General features: G+C 45.9%; 1 protein-coding gene across 1 annotated transcript; it reads left to right on the forward strand.

Annotated features, from left to right (window-relative positions):
• Positions 1 to 1,979: 1,979 nt before the first annotated feature.
• Positions 1,980 to 21,400, forward strand: LAYN (layilin). The gene is made up of 6 exons (XM_054725155.1): positions 1,980 to 2,148; positions 5,041 to 5,338; positions 11,097 to 11,254; positions 14,772 to 14,855; positions 17,003 to 17,105; positions 18,975 to 21,400. Exons 1-6 carry the CDS (start codon positions 2,067 to 2,069, stop codon positions 19,339 to 19,341), a joined length of 1,092 nt encoding a protein of 363 aa, XP_054581130.1. The 5' UTR covers positions 1,980 to 2,066; the 3' UTR covers positions 19,342 to 21,400.
• Positions 21,401 to 21,688: the final 288 nt, after the last annotated feature.

The raw sequence follows: 21,688 nt of genomic DNA on the forward strand, positions 1-21,688 counted from the left end.
AGTGAGCTTAAACGTTTATTCTTGATCACACATTTGTAGGTCATTTGGGGGTTCAGCTGATCGAGGCTTGGCCAGAAAGCTGTGCTTCAGGCTACAGCACCTAGGCAGGTCTCTTTTCACTACATGTTTGTGGACTGAGGCAGCTCTGCTCCTCACATCTTCTTTGGGATGGACAGGGACCAGTGGGATATCTGAGCTATGTTCCCCTAAGAGAGTAGCAGAGAAGAAGCAAGAGAACAAATGAAACCACGTGAGGCCTTTTCCAGTCTTGGCTCAGAAACTTCTGTTTCATTCTGTTGGACAAACAAATCACATGTTCAAACACAGAGACAAGAGGGAGGGAAATAGATTCTGCCCCCTTAGTAAGAGGAACTGCAAAGCCACGTAGTGAAGGGTGTGGATAGAGGGTGGTGTGAAGAACTGGGGTTGTTATTACAATCTACCACATTAGGTTGACTGCATGCCTCAACCAAGTCTATCTGGACCAAGGGCCAGCTTATCAAAGGGAGAACTCACTCAGGACACAATTTAATTAATTGGACCAAGGTAACAGCTTTCTAGGTTGTAAGGGTGTTGTAATATTAGAAATAAATATTTTGCAATTGACATTAAGTCAGCTGCCTACTCACTTCAACATCAACTGTTTGCCTTATCAACCCTTCACAAAAGTGGAGGTACTTTTAGTGTTACCAAGATTTAATTGAAACTTAGGCCAAAACAACAACAACAACAAACCCACACAATAAAATTTCTCAAAGGCCACACTGACATTCAGTGAAGAACAACAGGACTGGAAACAATACCAGGTGCCAAATCAAGGGCTGATTTTCACCAGAGCAGCTCTCTCTTTGCTTGTTTGGATAATGAGGAATTTCTAGCTAGAAAGAATGTATGCTGGATATGAGATATTCTAATTCGGGCATAAAGACTGGTTGTACATGAACTTGCCATAAGTTCCTGCTGTTGCTACTGGTTTCTGCATTTTACCAGCTGGTACTGAAGCAGGCTCTGCATCCCACAACCTGTATTTAGGACTGTGTATCCAGAATTGCAGTGGCTCAAGCTGAGGCCCCAAACCAGAAGTCAGCCCAGATGGAGCTTCTGCTGTGCTCCACAGAGAGGCAAAGGCAGGGAAACCAGACGCACCTCTGCCACTTAGTGCCTTCGTTTTTGGAGGCTTACATTATTGTCTGAATATATTTGAAGACCAAATGTAAAACACAATGCTGTGGGAGCTTAGAAGAAGGAGCACACATTGAGGGCTGGGTTATGAGGAAAGCGTTTCCAGAGGAACTGGGGGGTCACTCTTTGGTGCGGTGCGGGGCTGTCTCCTTTCTATCACAAGTTCAAGGCTGAACAAACAGGAGCCCTGCAAAAAGCAGTCCAAGGTTATTTCCTTGCTGAATTCAGTCATCCCTTGGCCTCCGGAGGAGCTGCTCTCTTCTCAGCCAGAACTTCAACTCAGCCTCCTTCTAGGGACGCTATCCATGCTGTCCCTAACGTGCTCGGCCAGTGGTACACTGCCTACCTCAGCATCTGTTCTCAGCATCCACCACCCCTTTCTCTGAGTAGCCCGAAGCCTGCACTGCACCCTACCCAGCCCCAGGAGGTCTCCGTGCCTGCCTCTCCCAAGTGAATCTGGCGGTGTCCCCAGGAGTGGGGGCGAGGTGCGGTCCTGTTTTTAGCCACAGTGCTCTGGGCATCAGACTTCAGAGAAGCCAGACTGGTTTTCCCAGGCCCTGAGCTCTAGGCAAATGCGGGATCTCCTTGGGAAGCTGGGAGTGGGGCGGGCAGCTGGCTCCCAGCCTCGCTCCTCTGCTCTCTGCTCCTGGGCGGGCGCAGAGAGGAAGCAATGGGGGCTGGCCAGCTGGCTGGGCTGCCCTCCCCGCAGTGACGTCCCTGGGGGCGGAGAGGAGACTGGCTGGCTCCGCGCCCTCCCCACCTCTTCCGGGGGCCAGGTCTGTCCTCCGGAGATGCAGCAGCCGGTTGCAGTGTTGCCTGTTGCTGAAGGGCCACCCGCTCCTCCGCGGTAGCGCCCGGGGTCCGAGGCGCACAGTAGCCGGGCCATGCAGCTGGGGGTGCCGCAGGCCCTGGGGCTGGCCGTGCTGCTGGCGGGGCTCCGGGGCGAGAAGGGTCGCCTGCTGAGCGGTGAGTGTGAGGGGGGCGGGGGCCAGTTCCCAGGACGCTTGGGTGATGCACCCACCGCACCCCAGCCAAGGCTGTCTTCGGGGCGGCCGCTGTGCTTCTTAGGCACTTTGCAGAGCGGGGGCTGCGGGGGTGAGGGCGGTGGCTCCCCCACCTAACTAGTGGACTCAGCCTTTCTAGGGGAGCAATCGCCCGAGGCTGAGCCCCGCGCGGGTTCCCTGATATCCTGGATCTCTCCAAGTGTGTTCCCAGCCCAGCTCGCGGAATTCGGGACGTGGGCTAGTGGGGCAGGGGGTCCAGGTGGCCTGGCAGGCACAAACCCGGGACCCCCAGGCAGATCGCGCTCGCAGACTCCCAGTCCTGCCCCTTGGGGAGGTCTGACAGGAGATGGCGGGTACAGTAGGGGTTCCAAATCAGCTGTGCCCTGGGAACCTAGCCTGTTACTCCAGGTCTTTTGTGGGGAGCGGGCGGGATGGGTGAATCCAGTGCTTGGAATTAGCGCTTGGAGATCGGAAAGAAGCCTGGTGTGCTCAGGACAAGTCCCGCCTGACTCTGAGGAGTGACTCTCTGCTTCCTTCCTCCCCTCGTGTCTGCAGCCTGGGACATGGACCTCAGAGGAGGTACAGTGCTTGGGTTTCTTGCCTCTTGCATTCGTTCTGCATGTCGGGGTAGAAGGCCCGCCCTCCTCCGTTTTTCAGGCCGGCCTCACAGGCGACCACAGGGCCCCAGAGGGACGAAGAATGGAACCCGCACTCCTTTATCCTGCTGGCACAGCTGACCGAAAAAATCTAAAGTTGGTTTCCCGGCGGGGTGGGGTGCAGAGTGGCCAAGGGGAAGGTCAACTGAATTGGGCTGCTTGGGCTCTGTCACTGGCCAAAGGGAACCAAAGCCCCCCCCCCCCCCCCCCGCCCCCCTTTCCCCCTTCCTGCAAAAAAGAAGAGCCTGACACTTCCTGAAGCCAGGGAGCCAGATGAGCCCCTGGGCCTCCTGCCAGCTCTGGCTCTCTTGGCCACTCACCTGCTGACTTGGGAGGTGTGGCCAGGCTGGACCATGCAGGGAACTGCTTTAGGGTGTTATGTTTTCCCTTGATAATGCAACAGTGTTTAGAGGGCACTACCAGTACATTCAACTCCAACTTCTGTTTTGCGGGTGACCTGGGAAGGGGCGGGGGCGGGGCTAGGGCTCTTGCATTTGTCTTTTGCTCATTTGGAGGCACCTCTGAGGACCCCTTGAAGCTGAGCAGGCCCAGTCTTCTCCCCAGGCAGCAGCCCAGCCACAGCCTCTCTGGCCAGTGTCCCCAGTTTCTCTGGAATACCTCTTGGGTGAAATACCACTTTTGAGACCTCCTATTTCTCTGGAGGACCAGTCCTATTAGGGTTTATTTAGCAATAGCAGAATGACACCTAAAGAAAGAAGATACAAAACTCTTTATAACTGGTTGCTTATTGAGAATTTCTCTACCAAAGCCTTGAAAGAAGAAATAGAAAATCTAAATCACAGCTTTCTGGATTTGTCCTTATGCGCGCTGTCCCCGGGTAGCACTGTCTTCTGGACAGTATTGAGAATAATGAAGGCTACCTGGCTGCCTGCACAGCTGCAGAATAAGGTAGGAAAGTGAGACCATCCCATGAGGGCTGGGAAGAGGCTTGCAAACCATAATCCTTTATCCCTTGCTTTATGCAGCAAGTCACACCCACAGCCCAGGATTTGGCTCTTCGCTGACAGGGATTCCCCTTGTTGTCCTCTGGATCCAGAAATATATGCTGTCTGCTCCTGTGGGCTGGGAACTGGCATCTGTTTCCATATTCCCAGCATTTACCACAGTGCTAGGCATAGCCAGTACACTCAGTACATGATGATTAAACAAAGGAATAATGAGGCTCCTGTTTCAGGTGCAGCAAAGCTCCAGGCACCGGGACCCAAGCTAGAGTGGTGTGCACTGGTGAACAATTTGCTATTTGCTCCCCAGTAGAATCCCATCTATTTGTCTCAGATGGTCTTCTGCCCTTCAGCTGTCAGTCAGACGAAACACACCTGACTGCGGAATGGGGCATGGGTAATGCAGTTCACTGGTAACTGGCATGACTTTATAATTAGAGCTCTGACTTAGGCAATGCTGCTGATAGCTATGTGACCTTAGCCAAATTATTTAATTACTCTAAGCCTCAGTTTTCTCATCTGTAAGATGGGGCATAAGCAATATCTACATCAGGGACTTACTATGGGAGTTCAATGAGGTAACTAAATGTATATAAATGTAACAAAACAAACAAACAAACAAAAAAAACCTTAGCAGAGTTCATGGCACATAGTGAGAGTTCAATTAACCTTAGTTGAGTTTAGGCAAGATCAGTAGCAGAACAGCGCACAGGCTGGGTGAATTCTGAGTCCTACCACATGGGCAGAGAGGGCTTCAGGGTAGAGATGCCCACACCCAATTTTAGAATGCCTCTCTTACCTGAAGGAAGCACCAAACAGATAACTCACTTAAAGCCACACTAAAGAAGTAGGAAAAAATAAAAATAAAAAATATATAAAAAGTCACATTATCCCCTGAGACTCCCTAATAGCATGAAAGTGATTTGTGTGCCTTAACGTGACACCATACGTTTTCATCTACCTCTCTTTTAGAGGAAAGCCAAAAATGTCTGCCGTTCAGGAAGCTGCAATGGGACAAACAAAACATGGAGTACCTACATGATATAGTTTAGCTCACCACATCTCCCTGCTGGAAGGCTATTAATTTTTCTCAGAACCCTAACTGATCTTACAACAGTCCACTGATGAGTCATCAGAATGCCTGCCCTAGGGACAGATTCATTCGCATGCCTCCAAGCATCCCTGCTCTAGTATACTTTGGGTTCACTGAAACAGGTTGAATTACTTTTTCTCTAGGCCAGCCGGTCTGTCGGGGAGGAACACAGAGACCTTGTTATAAAGTCCTTTACTTCCATGATGCTTCCCGAAGACTGAACTTTGAGGAAGCCAGAGCAGCCTGCCGGAGAGATGGGGGCCAGCTAGTCAGCATTGAGTCTGAAGATGAACAGAGGCTGATAGAGAAGTTCATTGAAAACCTCCTGGCATCTGATGGCGATTTCTGGATTGGGCTCCGGAGGCGTGAGGAGAAGCAAAGCAACAGCACAGCCTGCCAGGACCTTTACACTTGGATGGATGGCAGCATATCAACATTCAGGTAAATATGGAACCCACAGAGGCTACCCCACTTGATATAACACCAAAAGGAGGCAGATTAGGCCCACGGTGCCAGGTCAGTGAGGAGGAGGAGGAGGAGGAGGAGGAGGAGGAGGAGGAGGAGGAGGCTGACCCAGGCAACAGCCATGCAGGGACAGCAGCAGAATAGCGCTGACTAAAGCAGTGTAGTGAAGGTGGTGAGTCAGCCTTGATCTGGACTCAGCTCTTATCCAAAGAACTCTCTTCTAGAGGGTGTGGCCCCGAAGCATTGTTCTGATGGCATGCAATGCTTCCAATCATTCTGGCTATCTGGCTTTTCGGACTAGAACTCCAGTGAGAGATTGAAGGTCTATGGGGCTAAGACTGAAGATAGATCTTCAGACCACAGGGAATCATAATGATGGACAAGAAATCAGAGCCAAGATCTAATTCTATGGATTGGGCAAGAGAGGGCTTAAGGAAGCTTGCGGTTTATAGAACCTTCCTAAAGCCATGCCCTCCCCTGGTACCATGGTGTAGCCATCGCCTCCACCCCCACCCTAAGAAATGCAGTGACTGGACAAACATCAAAAAATATCAAATTAAAAGGCAGACATAAAACTGGAAAAAATTGTAGAAAATTTAACAAATATTATATTTTTATGAGTTTATATAAAAGTCAATAAAACACTGAAAGTTTACATCTATAATAATAACAGCATAATATGCTAATTAGACCGGACAGCCCAATGACCTTCCAGACGTCATTCGGGACATTGTTCCTGAAGAAGTCGTGGTGGCGGGGCGAGGCAGGGCAGTTAGAGGTGATCAGGCAGGCAGGTGAGCTGTTAGGGGTGATCAGGCAGGCAGGCAGGCAAGCAGTTAGGAGTCAGCAGTCCTGGATTGCGAGAGGATGCAGGCTGGGCTGAGAGACTCCCCTCCCCCCACCCCGTTCACGAATTTCATGCACCAGGCCTCTAATAAGTTAATAAAACCCCAAAAGATAAAGAGGCAAAGGACCTAAGCAGACATTTCAGAAAATACAAAATCTAACTGGTAAACAATCATATGATAAAAACTAAAAGTTTAAACTCATTATCAGTAAAAAGAATGAAAGTTAAAATATAATCTTATTTACCCATTACATTTAAGACAGCATGTCAGCATCTATCAAAGTCTACCCATTATGCTGATCAGATCCACATCTTCATCTAAGTTCTAGGAGTATCTCCTTCAGGATCCTCATGGGCTTCTCTTCCTGGGAGAAAATTAAAAGGGAAGGTTAATCGGATGAACTGCACTTCTCATCACTGCAGCTGGTCCCAGAGCCACAACTGACACTTACTCACCTCCCTCCTCTGCTATCCAGTCCAGATTCCCTGCCCGCTTGCTCAGGGACTGGGAGGCCCTAGTTACCTTGCACTCTTCCATTTACCCACAAAATTAGGCATACGAGTACTGACAGGTATCCAAATAGACAATCTGGGTGCCGTACATATTTCTCTCTGCCCATAATATGGAATAGCAGAAGTACTTCCTCCTCGTGATTAGGGTGAGTTAACTCTTGCCAAGATAATAGTCCTCTTCTTACCTGCTGGTCCCTGTTCTCAGGGACCCCAGAGTGCCCAGGTGGCGGCCAAAGATCATAATTCAATAAGGCTTTTGTTGTATCTTTTAATGGGTTCCCTTGGGGTACCAGGACCTTTAAACTCACAAACGCCAGCATTCCAGAGACAAGAAGTACAAATTCTCCAACTGGGACACTACCAGTGACAGTAATCAGGATTGCTTCTGCTTCCATCCCTAGGATCCCAGACCTACGTAGTCTTACTCTTGGGGACATAGGAAGATACAAAGGTCATTGATTCAAACTGTACACTGCATCTTGGAGGATGATGCCCTGTTCTCACAAAGTATTGCCTTTCAGCTAGTGCTTCAAGCTTTGTGTTCAATGGCTCTTCCATAACTCTGTCAAGCTGGCAGTTTCAGGATAGTGAATATATGAGATGATTAGCAAATCTCATGGCCAGGTGCCTACTCCCACTCCTTTGCTATAAAGTAGATCCTGTGGTCTGATGAGATGTTACTTGGGGTACTGTGCTGGTAGATCAAATACTGTGTGTATAACCCTTTGGATAGTGATGCTGACTAAGGCCCTGGGGCAGCAAAGGCAAACCCACACCCAGACTGTGTGTCTATTCCTGTCAAAATGAGTCACTGGAAGGAGTCCATTGTAGTCAACTTGCTGTTTTCCTTGGGTTGGTACTCTTTCAGGGACTTAGCATTGGTCTCTATTGCTGGCAGGTTAGATGGTCCTGGGAGAGTAAGGACCAATACTGTTGAGTCCATGCAGTTTTCATCCCTGCCACCATGGCGATTCTAAGTGTGTATCTATTGCACCGACACTGGGGCAGCTGACAACAGACTATCTGTCGTCAACTGGCCAAGTCATTTTGTCTCCCTCGTTGTTAAGGGTCTCTTCCATGCTAGACACTTTCTGGTGGGCTTTAACATATAACAGAGTCTCATACTTTATGCCTATTCCCTTATGTCTAGACATAACACTCTATCCAAAAGCTCCTTGTCCCCAGGCTTCTACTCTTTCTTCTTTTAGAAAGCTTTTTCCCCTGATCAGCTGGCCACGCTCTCTGCCCTTACCCTGAGTCCTTCTCTATTCTAACCTCCGCTAAATACCAACTAAGCTCTGGACATTGGGAGGATGTCCCCTTAACGCTTGACCTTTCAAGACCACCTCTGAGTGGGGCTGCAGTGCAGCTGTTATCCATTTGGAGCTGTACTCCATAGTTGGCTGACTTATCCACAAACCAAGCTCAGGCTGCCTCTATCAGCTAGTCATCGAAAGGGATTCCCTTCTACAGCCATAGGTGTAAGCTGAGAAAGAGACATCAGTATAACAGTAGTAGATGTCATGGCAGGCTGCTCTACATATTCATACAGTGCTCTTTGTCCTACTCATACAATGCCCTTCAGTCATATATACCTTCCATCTATAATGGATTGATTCCAGGCCTGCCTGGCCTGTGACTATGTGTGTCTGACAATGCTTCACTCATGATAGTCAAGTTGGATTGCATGGTCTCTTGGTGCTCCTTTTGTAGTAGCAAGCCAGGTGTTTCTTTCTCAGCTACAGATGACAAGGCCTTGCTACAGAATCCTAGGGATTTGCAGAGTGATTCTCTCCTTGGGGCTTGTCACAAATTTTACATGGCATTATTTTTCTCACCATTGATACCTCTAATAATAGGGTCTAATTGATCATATGGCCCAAGTGGTGAGTCTCTTTGCACCACAGCTTAGGCCTGCTTTGGGGTCCTTTTCAGCCCTAGATCCCACTCAAAGCCAGCTGTCTTTTGTGTCAGCTTGTTTTGGGGCCAGAGCTGTATTTCTAGTTGTGAAATATGCTTCTAGAACCCAAAGAGGCCTACTAATGCCATGGTTCCTTCTTCAAGTTATTGCAAGATGCTTCAAATTACTGCATGGAATCCTTTCATTTGAAAGGGATGTTCTGGCATTCCCTAGATCACTAGTCACCTATATATTTTCATGAAGTGTCAGGTCTCTGAATCGTCATAGGGTTTACCTCCAACCCATGGAGCACATGAATCTTACTAAGCCTCCCATTTACTAGCTGTTTATTGGTCATCTTCTTCACTCAGCATATCAGCAATGTAATGGACGAACATGATTTTCTGCAAGATGTCTGGGCTGCTCAGTTCTCTTCATGCCATATTAGGACAGAGGGCAGGAAAATCAGTGTAGTCCTGAGGGAAGACTAGAGTGTATACTGTTGTCTATTCCAAATAAATACAAACTGTTTCTGATTCTTTTCCTGGTAAAGATGAAAAACAATGTGTTCACCAGATCTGCATACTAGGTACCAAGGGTGTGTTAACCTGTTGTAGCAAAGATACCACATATGGCAAAGCAGCTGCAATTGAGGCTTCTACTGGTTCAGTTTACACTACTCCAGTCATATCCTTAAGGAACTGCCTGTTTTGTTGCAGACTAGTGAATTACACAGACATGTGATGAGGAATACCACCTTTGCATCCTCTAAGTCTTTAGGGATGCCACTACTTTCTGTCATCTTCTCCTGGATAAGACATTGTGTTTATTTACTATCTTGAAGAGGGTGGGGAAGAGTGCAGTTTCAGAGCTTCCACTTGACCTGCTCAGCTACGAAAGCCTATAGGCTTTCAATTTGTATATTTGGGGACTCAAAAATGAGCACTGGATGGATCCCACTGTGAGCTGGTCCTGGGCCAGGATTCTACTTGATACCTGGCCTCAGTATGCGCCCACTGTAACGGGCAGCCTTGGTGACACTTGGAGTCTTTGGACATCAATGTTGACTTGCACCTTGTGTCCAGCAGTCTCTATAATAGTTGGGTTTCCTCTTCTCCCAGTACATGGCTGCTTGAGTAAATGGCTGTAGGCCCCTTTGAGGGAACAGAGGAGATTATCACCACATGCACCTGCCATGGTGTTGCAGGGTTCTTTCTCCTTGGAACCTAGCCTCTCCTTCTATCAGAGAGTTCTCAGCTGAAAACCAGGTGCCAGGTATAACATTCCATCTAGTCTATCATCTGTGAAATGAAATAACATAAAGTCATAAGGCCAGTGGAAAGCCATAAGGCCAATGGCATGTCAGTGTAGGAAGCCCAGGAACGGAGTTGGAAAATGGCCTGGAGGTAACTAATGAGGAGCAGGGGATTCAGGCACAGTATCCAGCAGTGTTGCAAGGTCAGCTGTTGTCCAGGCACATAAAACCCAGTGGGTGCAGCAAAGGATCTTCCTTTTGGTGGATGGAATACAACACTGAGCAGAGCCATAATGGGGTGCTGTGAGTTGACCTGACTCTTAGCTGTTTCCTAAGGAGGGGCTCTGACAAGGGTAGGCAGAGCCTCAGGGCCCAGTAATAATCTGAGCATCAGGCAAGGTCTGAGTGCTGGAAGGGAACAGCTCAGGTAGGTAATCAGATAACTAGGGCCCAGCCCTTGGCCAGTGCATGGGGTGGGTGCTCAGAGCACTTCAACTCTTTGTGAACTCTAAAACCTGGCACCCACGTAGCCAGCTGGGTGGCAGGGCCATTTAATTCCAAGTAGCACTGCATAGCGAAGCTGAGGCTGCTAATGCATCCTACCCAGGCGCCAGGGAGACCACAACAAGAAATCTAGCAGTGAAGGCTGACCAAGGGGCTCATCAGCCTGAGGAGCAGGAAACAACTGAAGACTATGTGGGCCCTCTGCTCTTGTCCCCGCCCCCTCACCTGCTTTGACAGCCTCTACATTTTGGAAAGTCTTCCCAGGGCTGGGAAAGTCAGTTATGGCCAATTAAAAAGTGTGAGGAGATGGGAGCAGGACATGAGATGAGTCATGCCTCTTCTCGGCGCATCTGATTTTTAAAAGAAGAAAAACAAACCCAGTTATCAAAAGGCAAGCAATAAATAAGATGGTCCAGAATGTGCTGCTAGCTGTTTTTTCCCCCCATAATTACTTTGCAGAAATCATATGGTAATATATTCCTTCCTTCCTGCAAAGAGGTTGTGGCAAATGTCAGATGATTGATTGTGCTGTCCATATTAGAAAACCTGTGACTCTTCTTACTGGCGGTACTTCAGTTCCTCCCTTTTTTCTGTATCGTGTTCTGAAGCAGAGTCTTCAGTTCGTGGCTCAGTGGGATTTGATGGACAAACAAAGGCTTTGAAGGCTGCTAGTATCCTTCTCCAATTCCCTCCACTGTTGACCCCTTTCCTACAGGAACTGGTATGTGGATGAGCCTTCCTGTGGCAGCGAGGTCTGCGTGGTCATGTACCATCAGCCATCTGCACCCACCGGCATTGGGGGCCCCTATATGTTCCAGTGGAATGACGACCGATGCAACATGAAGAACAATTTCATTTGCAAATACTCTGATGGTAATAACCCTCTCCCAAGTTAGGTGGCTGAACCTCTCAACTTCCTCTCTCATTTCATGAGCAGCTGCTGGTTCCAAGAATGTATTATGTGGTCTCCACGAAAGTGTGTTGCAAATGCCAGCAATGGTACACATTGGGAATCCTTGGAAAGGGAAATGTAGAGAGCCTTCCTCCTTGAGGAGTAGTGCTAGCAAAGGAGAGGGGTATTAGATGCTAAGAGGAGAGGGATGAAGAAAAGAAAGGGTCTAGTTTAGGTAAGAATTATGAGAACTTCAGGAAAGAAAAAGTCCTCTAAGTGGACAATTACAAATTCTTATTTTTTTCCACATGTGATGTTGGCTTTAGGAGCTTGGAGTAAAGAAGAAATATGAACAGAAACTTGCCATTGTTCTGACAAGTCTTCTAACAGCCATGTGAGATAATTTTCTGGGTCCTTAAGGAAACAGAATTGTGACCTGAGGTGGTAGATGATAAAATACACTAGTTTCTCTGGTTTGGGGCAAAGAGCAGACGCGTTGATGAGCTTGAACTCCCAGACCACCCTCTATACATACCTTGCAAATGCAACGGGCATTTGCTCCTAGGTCTGTCAAGGGTTTGGGCTCTAAGACTGTAGTCTCATTCTGCTGGAGTTTCCCCACACTCCTCCATTATAACTGGCTTGGATCTAAACTTGAAGTGAGTTTTGATCTGTCCCTCAAGTTTCTCACCTCCATGAAGCCAACTTCTTGGCTCCAATTCTGCATCCTTTCCCAATAGGAGAATGACTTGATTCTAGTTGGTTGCTAGGTAATCCTGTCATCTTTTAATTGTTTGAATTGTACTATGCTTTTTCTGCTAAAAGGTTTCTTTTCTTTCTTTCCATCCTCTCAAGTGAATTATGTTTCCCAGAAACCTGTTTCCCTAACCCCCATGCAGAGTTGTGTTAGGCAGGTGATTGCAAAGTCGGAGGCTGTCTTAGCAGGTCACCTTTCAGAGCAATGAAAGCAAGAGAGAGCGAGAGAGAGATTAAAGAGAATAAATGAAATATGATAAAATTATAACATTTGGGTGGAGAATATATGAAAATTATTTGTACTATTCTTGCAAATTTTTATAAATCGGAAATTACTTCAAAATAATAAATTTTAAAAAATACTAATTTCCTCGGGGAACCTCCCAGGGCCCCTCAAACTAGGTTAGGCGATCCTCCCATGAGGATCATGGCTCCTCACACACACATTACTTTAACGGCCTATTTACAAGTTTGGCTCCCTCACTACATGTTTGGCATGAGGTCTGGAAACATACACGTTTGACCAATCAATCCCTGCACTTGATGGATTAGGGAAAGTTCATCCAGTGTGGTTCCAACAGGATGGCACACCACTCATTATGCCAGAGTGGCAAGGGACTGATTGAATAACATCCAAAACTGCATTTGACAACATGACCACATAGAGCAGGGGGCATACTAGCCGGATCTGCACACTTGATTACATCCTTCCAGGTATGCTAAAGGCATAGGCAGGTTGAGTGAAAATCAGAGACAATTCGTCACAGGTGATGCATTGCAGACGCACTGCAGGACTGGAGCAAATGCTGCGTAAATATGCTGAGTGCTGCAGGTTTGCACAGTGGATTAAACCACAGAAAGACAGGAACATGAGTAGATCATGTAATGTTATTGAGTGTACTTTGTATTATAATGTAACATCACAAATTTTTAAAATACTTATTAATATTAAAAATATTTTTATTTATCACTATTTATTAATATTGCCCTATATTTCCATATTTTATGGCCAAATTGTAGAGTGTAAGAGCCTTAGAAGTATGGGACTATTTCTCATTTGCTATTTTATCTCCATTACCTAGCACAGAGTTTGTCTCCTTATGATTTTAATTTTTACTTGAATTTATTGTTTCAAATCCCAGTTCAGCTATTACTATATAGCTGAGGGATTTGGACAAGTTACATAATCACCCTGTACCTTGGCTTCCTCATGTACAAAATCAGAGTAATAATAGCGCCTACCTCATGAGCCTGTTATCAGGATAAATTGTTATAGAAAACACTTAGAACATGATGATATTTCTGTCATATGACATGCATTGTATAAATGTTTTTTAAAAATAAATTAATGGATTTGAATCATCTCTACAAATTCCTGAACTGATGAGAAGACGATTAAAAGTTTTCTCTCTGAATCGCTGTGACATCCTGGCCTTAGGACTGTGAATTCTAAAATCTTGCCCTTGAGGACCCCATCCCCATGAGCCCCAGGCCACCTGGTTGGCAGAAGAGAGTGCCAGAAGAGAGGACAAACATTTGCTCTGAGTTGTCTGTGCAACCCGACTTTTCTGAGGTTCTTTGAAATATGCAAAATGACTCCGAGTTCTAGACCACCAGTCTCTACCTAGGGGCTGGCTAGTGGTCTCCTTAGCCCCCCAACTACTTCCATTGCTTGGAGATCATTGTTTGTTGCTTTCTAAAACATCCCAATAGGAATTGTCTTGCTTTAAAATAACCCAGGCCTGAGTGTAGTGGGGAAGGATTATTGCTGAAACTAGATTAGACATATGTTGATAAGAATTGCAGCTAATGGAGGTACATAGAGGTCCATTATACCAGTCTTTCTATTGTGTATATTTGGAAATCCTCATATTTAAAAATTTCAAAATACTTTTTTGAAAAGAAAGAAGTGCCCAAGCAAATCTCAGGGAGGGCTAGTCTTTGTGAACGAGTGATCCTGTTGACTAACTAACTTCATAACAAAGATGGGTTACTGGTGACCGAATGAGCAAATAACTGGATATCATGATCTGGCCAATTTCATTAAGATGGCATGGGAATTTAGTTATTATTTTCATTTTTGTTTCTTTCTGCCACAGAGGAACCAACAGTTCCTTCTACGGGGCTGGGAGGTAAGCCTGTCTTTTGAGGTTTGGGCTAATTTGGGCTATTTCACAGCCCTTCTTCATAAGTTTAGAGCTATATGATCTTTAGACCAGACTATTGAACAGAAAGATCATTGTTAACCAGAACATTTAAACAGGTTATATGCCATATCCAGCCGTGGCGAGTCGTGGAGAGTCTCACTCTCTAACATTGTCTGTTTCTCTCAAAGCTGAAAAGGAACAGTTGGAAAATTCAGTTTGGGATGTTACTTGTCTTTATTGACAATCTGAAAGGAATAACTCGATCTATTTAAACAAGTGGGCCAAACTGATCACTTTTAGCCCTAGAAATGAGTCATCGACTCTTCTCCTTAGCACCTCCGTACAGTATGTGCCTTGATGCCAGCCACCTGCTGGTTGCTGCAGTACGTGATTCTTGGCAGTAAGAGTCTCACCAGGAAGATGAAGACAATTAAACCTCTATCCCAGCAAAGTCTACCCTTGTTCTGTGTCTATAAATGGCAATTTTCAAATGGTTACTGCCTTTTGGCAATCCACATTGAACCTGTTAGTATTTCAGAGAATATCTGTGTTTCGATGCCTTTCTCCAGGTTCTCAAGTTCATGTGTGTTTTCAGGTGAAAGGACAAAGCCAGCCACACCCATACTTCCAGAAAACACAGAGAAGGAAGATGTCAAGGAAACATTTAAAGAAAACAAAGGTATACACAGAACTCTCCTGGGACAAATAGATCATGGGACTCCCTTGATCACAAATTACCCAGAGTTACAATTGCTACTTTTCTCCATTCCATAGCTACTTAACAATGGAACTAGACAGGGCATTTGTGACTTTGCAAAAACTGCATCAAATGTTAGATTTCATCAGTGAACTATGCTAATGGAGCTGTCCTAAGACAATAGGGGAAATTAGACCACAGGGGAGGAAAAATCTGTATGAAGATGGAGCCTTGGAAACCACCCAGAGGTCCTTGGGTGGGTGATGGGACAGAGACTGAGAGAAGGGATGTAGGGAAATAGAGCAGAGAGTCGCAGACCATGCTGCATAATATCCATGGTTAAGAGTAATTGTGAAACAAATAAAGGAAATGGGCAAAAACCTTTTAAAAGTTAAATCATAAAAGATAAAAGAAAATGGGGTGATGAATTGGAGTGCTAATGGACTTTCAACCTGGACTGCACTATGAGTTGTTGTTTTGTTATCCCCACCCCCAGGAGTAGTTGATGGATTTGAGAGAGAGAGAGAACCATTGATGTGAAAGAGAAACATTGATTGGTTGCCTTATGTACTCGCCCAGACTGGGGATTGACCAGAAACCTAGGTATGTGCCCTGACTGGGAATTGAACCTCCAACCTGTTTGGTGTGTGTGTGTGTGGCAATGCTCCAACCAATTGAGCCACCAGACAGGGGCTCCACCTTGAATTTTAAGAGGGAGATCTGGGTTTTTGTCACTGGGCAACTTTAAAAAACCACAAGTTCTCTGTGCTTCAGTTTAATCATTTGCATAATGGAAGCAATGATGTTTTTCTCACTACCTGAGAAACTGCCCATAAAATAAAATAGGATATTGTGATATGGTGATTAAGTTCTGACTCTAGCCCTCCAAGTTAGCACAACCCTACAGGTTAAGGGCTCAGGCCCCAACAAGGCTGCCTTCACTTTAGACATCAGCCACAAGTTCTGGGGACCCCAGGCCACCTGTACTTCTATCCAACTGGCTATAAATCCAGGGGGTGCCCACCACTCCCTCAGGTTCATTAATTTGATGGAACAACTCATAGAACTCAGGAAAGTGCTCTACTTATGACTACATGTTATTATAAAGGATACAAATCAGGACCAGCCAAATGAAAAACACATAAGGTGAGGTGTAGAAAGGTCCCAGATGGGGAGCTCGTGTCCTCTCTCTGTAGATTCGGGATGCCTTTTCATGCTCCTGACACAGTGTGTTCACCGACCAGGAAGCTCCACTGAGCTTTGGTGTGAGTTTTACTGAGGTGTCATTATATTAGGTGTCAATAACTGATTTGACCATTGACCATGTAATTGAGCTCAATCTCCAGGCCCCACTGCCTCCCCACCAGCCTCATTCTGAGACATCTCTGTCAGCATCAACTCTGATATGGTCTGAGGGGCTCATGAATAACAGTCACTCTTATTACCTGAGAAATTCCAAAGATTGAGAGGCCCTCCCTCCCAGGAACCAGGGACAAAGGCCAATCAAATTTGTTATTCTACAGAAGATAATACGTGGAAATGTTTGGTAAAAGTACCCAGTGCTATGCAAAGATGGGTGGCCCAGTCGGACTAGGAAAGGGGTCAGTCCCCAATCCTTGATCCTCCCAAAGCCCCTTGAAAGAAAATTCTCTGGTTCTAAGACTTAAAGAACAGAAGAAGTCACTGCTCATGGGCCCAACGGGATCCAGTTAGCCTTAGAAATGTTGGGAAGATAGATTCTCCAGTCTGAATCGCGTGCTTCATGTGACTGTCTCTTTCCGGGTAATAACCTGGAGACTCTCCTTCCTCCCTCTCCTTCGCCCCACCTTGGGAACACCCACACTGCCCAAGCAGCCCCTTCTTTGTTAAGGGAGAGGAAGGACAAGAAGAGAGAATATCTTTCACCTGGAAAAAAATGTAATTACCCAAGTTGCCCTTTTGATATTATATGAGACTCAAACTTTAAACGTCTCTGTTACCTAGGATAATTGGACAGGTGGAAAATACTCACTTTTTGAAAGGAGATGCTCTTTGGAATACTCTGTGTCGATTATGTGGATTATGCCTTTTAAAGCCTGTTTGAAGCACACAACATCATTAATGCGGATAACGTGCATTTTTCTTTTCAGAAGCTGCCTGGAACCTTGCCTACCTCCTAGTCCCCGGCATCCCCCTCCTCCTCCTCCTGCTGGTCACCACAGTTGTCTGCTGGGTTTGGATCTGGAGGAGGAGGCAAGTAAAACCTTGGTCATGCAAACCTTTGTCTTCTGAACGCTCAGGTTTGGACATTGCCCTGTTGACTTCACTAAAAGCCATGGCAGTGACAAGGGAAACACCATTGCAGATTTGAGAGTAAATTCTCTGCCATGCTCTAGGCATTCTGAAGTACCAAGCACTTGTGCTTGGCTGTGGTTGAGAGTGATCTTGCATTCTTTTATTTTTTTTAAATGGCTTGAGGGGTGAAACTGTGTTATTCTGTATCCACTCAGCCAAGTGCTCTCAGAAGCCCAGGCTCTCACTCCCAAATGTATGTTGAGTGAGTGGAGGAGTGAATAGTTATTAATCATTTGCATATTTAATCATAAATGATTAAATAGCCACATGGAAAACATCTCTTTCAGAACATTCTGGCAAACAACTGAAACTAAATCACTTTATTCAAAATGAAATAGCCAAACACTTTTCATTGGCTTTTCTTTCCACTGAATACTCATTGCAGATTGCTACAAAACACCTACACTAATAGCCTAGGGCAGTGGTCAGCAAACTGCTGCTCGTGAGACACATGCCGCTCTTTGGCCCCTTGAGTGGGGCTATTCCGCAAAATACCACGGCCTGGGTGAGTCTATTTTGAAGAAGTGGCGTTAGAAGAAGCTTAAGTTTAAAAAATGTGGCTCTCAAAAGAAATTTCAATCGTTGTACTGTTGATATTTGGCTCTGTTGACAAATGAGTTTGCCGACCACTAACCTAGGGCCACTCCACTGATGATCAGGTGCCACACTTTTCAGATGCCCAGAGCTTCCCAGCGACCTTTCTCCTCATTGTCGTGGTACACAGAGAAGAAGGCTGATATGCCCACTTTGCAACAGGAAAATGAAGGTCCAGTTTCAGATGTGACGCCCTTTGATAACCAATTTAATATGAATTAGTAAGAGTCTAGAACTTGCTGCATTTAATAACGACTTCCTTAGAGAATTATTAGAATCATAGCAGTTAGTACAGGCAGAATGGGCATATAATAAGCACACAAAAATGTTTGCTCTTATTACTGTGATCATTTTTACCAGTTAATTCCTTCTCATCTAAAAATTGAATTCAGTTCAAAAAAATTACAAATGTGTTTTACGACTGCTTACTCTGCGATTGGTTCTTGGTACTCTTCCTTCCTCTGCCTGTTTAGCACCTCACCAGGCCTGGTGAAGCCTAGCGATTCCTTCCCGAGAAAAATATTTTTGAATGCATAAAATAAAATGCATTGGGTGCAAGGGAAGCGGTTATTGGAATATATAGTTTAGCAAAGTATTTCCCTAAAAGAATGTGATACAGTAATCCATGTGCTCCTTTATTAATGCTTCTTTATTTAGTGGTGGATGTAATTATTATAATTTTGAAGTTATTTTTCAGGCATCTATTATGACTGTGATGCTATAAAATTATGAAATCACAAAAATATCTATGATTTCTCTTGTTGATGAAATCAGAGATATTACTAATTCTATTCTTGTTTATTTCCCTACACTTAGAATGGAAGGACTTGCCTTTTTCACTTAGAGAAGAGGGTTTTCTAAGTGATATCTCTCCCCATCCCATTCTTTCATGGATCCTTTGGGGGCTCTAGGGGTTCCAGGATAGACACCTCTATTTCATGCTCCGGCAGCAGTGAGTGGGAGATTTACAGTCGCTTTGCACATAGCAACACGCCCCTGTTTTGTTCCCCCTCTTTTGTTCCCTCTCACTTACCTATGTAGTCAGGCAGGTGAGACGCGCAGCTGTGCCTGCCCAGGATGGCCTCCTGCCTGGCCAGCGGGCACAGGGATAGTCGGGCACAGGGATGGTCGCAGTCCCCATGTCTGGAAACTCAGCCCTGTCTTCTCTCCTAGGACGCGGGAGCAGCCAGGCCCCAGCCCAAAGGAGCCTCACACCCTCTGGCCCTCGCCTGGCCACGCGAACAGCCCAGACCTGGAGGTTTACAAGGTCATCCGGAAACAAAGCCAAGCTGATTTAGCCGAGACCCGGCCAGACCTGAAGAACATTTCATTCCGAGGGTGCTCAGGAGAAGCCACTCCCGATGCCATGTCCTGCGACTCTGATGACAGGGCTGTGAACCCATCTGAGAGCGGGTTCGTCACTCTGGCCAGCATAGAGAGTGGCTTTGTGACCAATGACATTTACGAGTTCTCTCCAGACCACCGGCTGGGGAGGAGCAAGGAGTGTGGCTGGGTGGAAAATGAAATATACGGTTATTAGCACCTGGAAAAGACATGAAAACTGACAAGAATGGGAAAGAAAGGAAAAGCTACAGTCTCCTGTTCTCTATAAGGAAAACACTCAGAAGCCTATGGAAGTGCTCGTCCCAGGCCTGGGGTGAGCATGTGGCCCCATCGCCCGCTATGGCATCCGTATCCCAGCCTTTCACCAGCTCTGTCTGGTGAGAAAGCAGCTTGCCCAGGGCTGGCGCAGAGTAGGAAATCCATGGCAGTTGATGGCTTGTAGCAGACCAGCCAGGGACAGCGCTCTCCTGGGCAGGGCCCCGGTGTGGCTGCGGGACTGGGGACACCCATCTCCAGGACACCCATCCTCAGGTCACTTTCCTTCCTCTAGACAACAGCCCCTGTGATCACAACAGGACGGAAATGACAGATGATTTCAAAGCCTCGTGTGCTGGCCTGGGCTGGCCTGTGCACCAGCCATTCTTGTATCTGTTTTTTTCAGACTCAAATCCAATAAAAAGCAGGAAGCCGAATGTTAGTCAGCCTGTGCCTCCTGCCCTTCCTCTGCATGTGGCCTCGCAGGACCTTTTTTCTTTCTCCTGACATCCAAACTCGGGAATATTTTGGAAACTGAAAATGAAATTTGAACGTCGGCTTCTTGGCTTCCTTGGGTCCCGAGCCCCATACTGCACGTTGTTCTTTCTGTGTGATTGTTTTAGAGCATAGTCGACTTTAGGTTACTGGTCCTGACGATGATTCTTCCCTTTTGTTTTAGGAACCTGACAGTATTTTTGGGCTCAAATCCAGAGAAAGGTTTTGTGGCCTAACATCCGGTAGGAAGTCTGAAGGCCATTAATTAAGTCACCAGCAACCTCCCTCTCTCTGTTTAATGATCTTCGTATTGTAACCATCCCTCATCCATATTATTTCTGAAGAGTTTGTAACTTTGCCTCCCACATGGAGCCCCACACTAGATAAAGTTAACTAGTCTGGGTTGGAGCCCTATCGAATGCACCTATCAAATGCAGTGGATTGTAACCACAGCTCAATGGCCTGTCCTTCTGGCATAGGGAGCAGGGGAACACAAAAACATCATTTACGTCTGCTTCAGGGAAGTGTATTTTGTGGAGTCACAACATTTCAAGCAAAAACAGTGACCACGTGGTCTGAAGGACTAATTCGTTGCTCTCAAATATTGAAGTCCCCATTTTGCTTCACACATCTTGCCTCTGTGATCTGTACCTTTATCCCCCTCAGTGTCCTGGACTCTGGTCCACTATTAGGTTGCAAATTCCCTGAGGGTAGAGATCCTATCTGCTCTGTCAGCATTGTCTCTCCTACAGCCAGGGCAGCACCTTTCACAGAGCAGACAATCAATTCTTGTTGAGTGGATGAACAATTCATCTTTCAGACTGATGTAAAATAGCCTGCATATTTCAAAAGTTTGTAGGACCTGTTTCTCATACTCCACCTGCTGGGGAGGTAATTGATTGCTATTTTAGTTGGAAAAGCACTACCACTGCCTAGGAAGAAGAAGAGTAGTAACAAGGAAAGGAAGCTGGTGAATTGTGGTAATGACTTGCTTTAATTATGCCACTAAAACTTGGAAAAGACCCATTCTTAAAGGTTATAATCTGAGTGACTCCTACAGCATCTTCTCTTTACCATTCCTGTGTTATCTGCACAGATTTCTCCCTTCTGGGTTTTAATGCAGCCAGTCTTACCTACCCTGCATTTCAATTACTCCATTCCTTTTCCTCCTCAGATTTACTAGCCTGAATTTATCCAACTCCATTTCTACCTCTGACAATTACACTTCACTAATCTAACAAATGTTTATTAAGTGTTTATGTTCAAATTGGACATTGAGTTTATCTAGGTATTGTTTAAAAATGTAGTAAACTGCCTGGTCACTGTGGCTCAGTGCTTGAGAGTGGACTCATGCACCAAGAGGTCGCCAGTTTGACTCCCAGTCAGGGCACATGCCCAAGTCTTGGGATTGATCCCCGGTGGGGGCCATGCAGGAGGCAGCCAATCCATGATTCACTTTCATCGATGTTTCTCTCTCCCTTTCTTTCTCTCTAAAAATCAATAAAAACATATTTAAAAATATAAAAATGTAGTATAACTGTTTCATCATTTAAGACCATAATTCCCAGGGTTGTTTTTTTGCCCACGGTGACACACACAATAGATGAAATATGCCGGGGTGTTTCTCCAGCATCTAGAAGGGTTCAGGAATCTGGAGAAGGCACTGCATGTAAATTAATAAAGTGACTAGAAATATAACATACATTTGTAATCCATGGGGGAGCCAGAGGAGGGCTTAGATTCAGTAACCAAGTTCTCTGAGTCTCTGGACCCCTTGCTCTTTATTAACACAA

Source organism: Eptesicus fuscus, chromosome 13, assembly GCF_027574615.1.
Source record: "Eptesicus fuscus isolate TK198812 chromosome 13, DD_ASM_mEF_20220401, whole genome shotgun sequence".
NCBI classification, from domain to species: domain Eukaryota; kingdom Metazoa; phylum Chordata; class Mammalia; order Chiroptera; family Vespertilionidae; genus Eptesicus; species Eptesicus fuscus.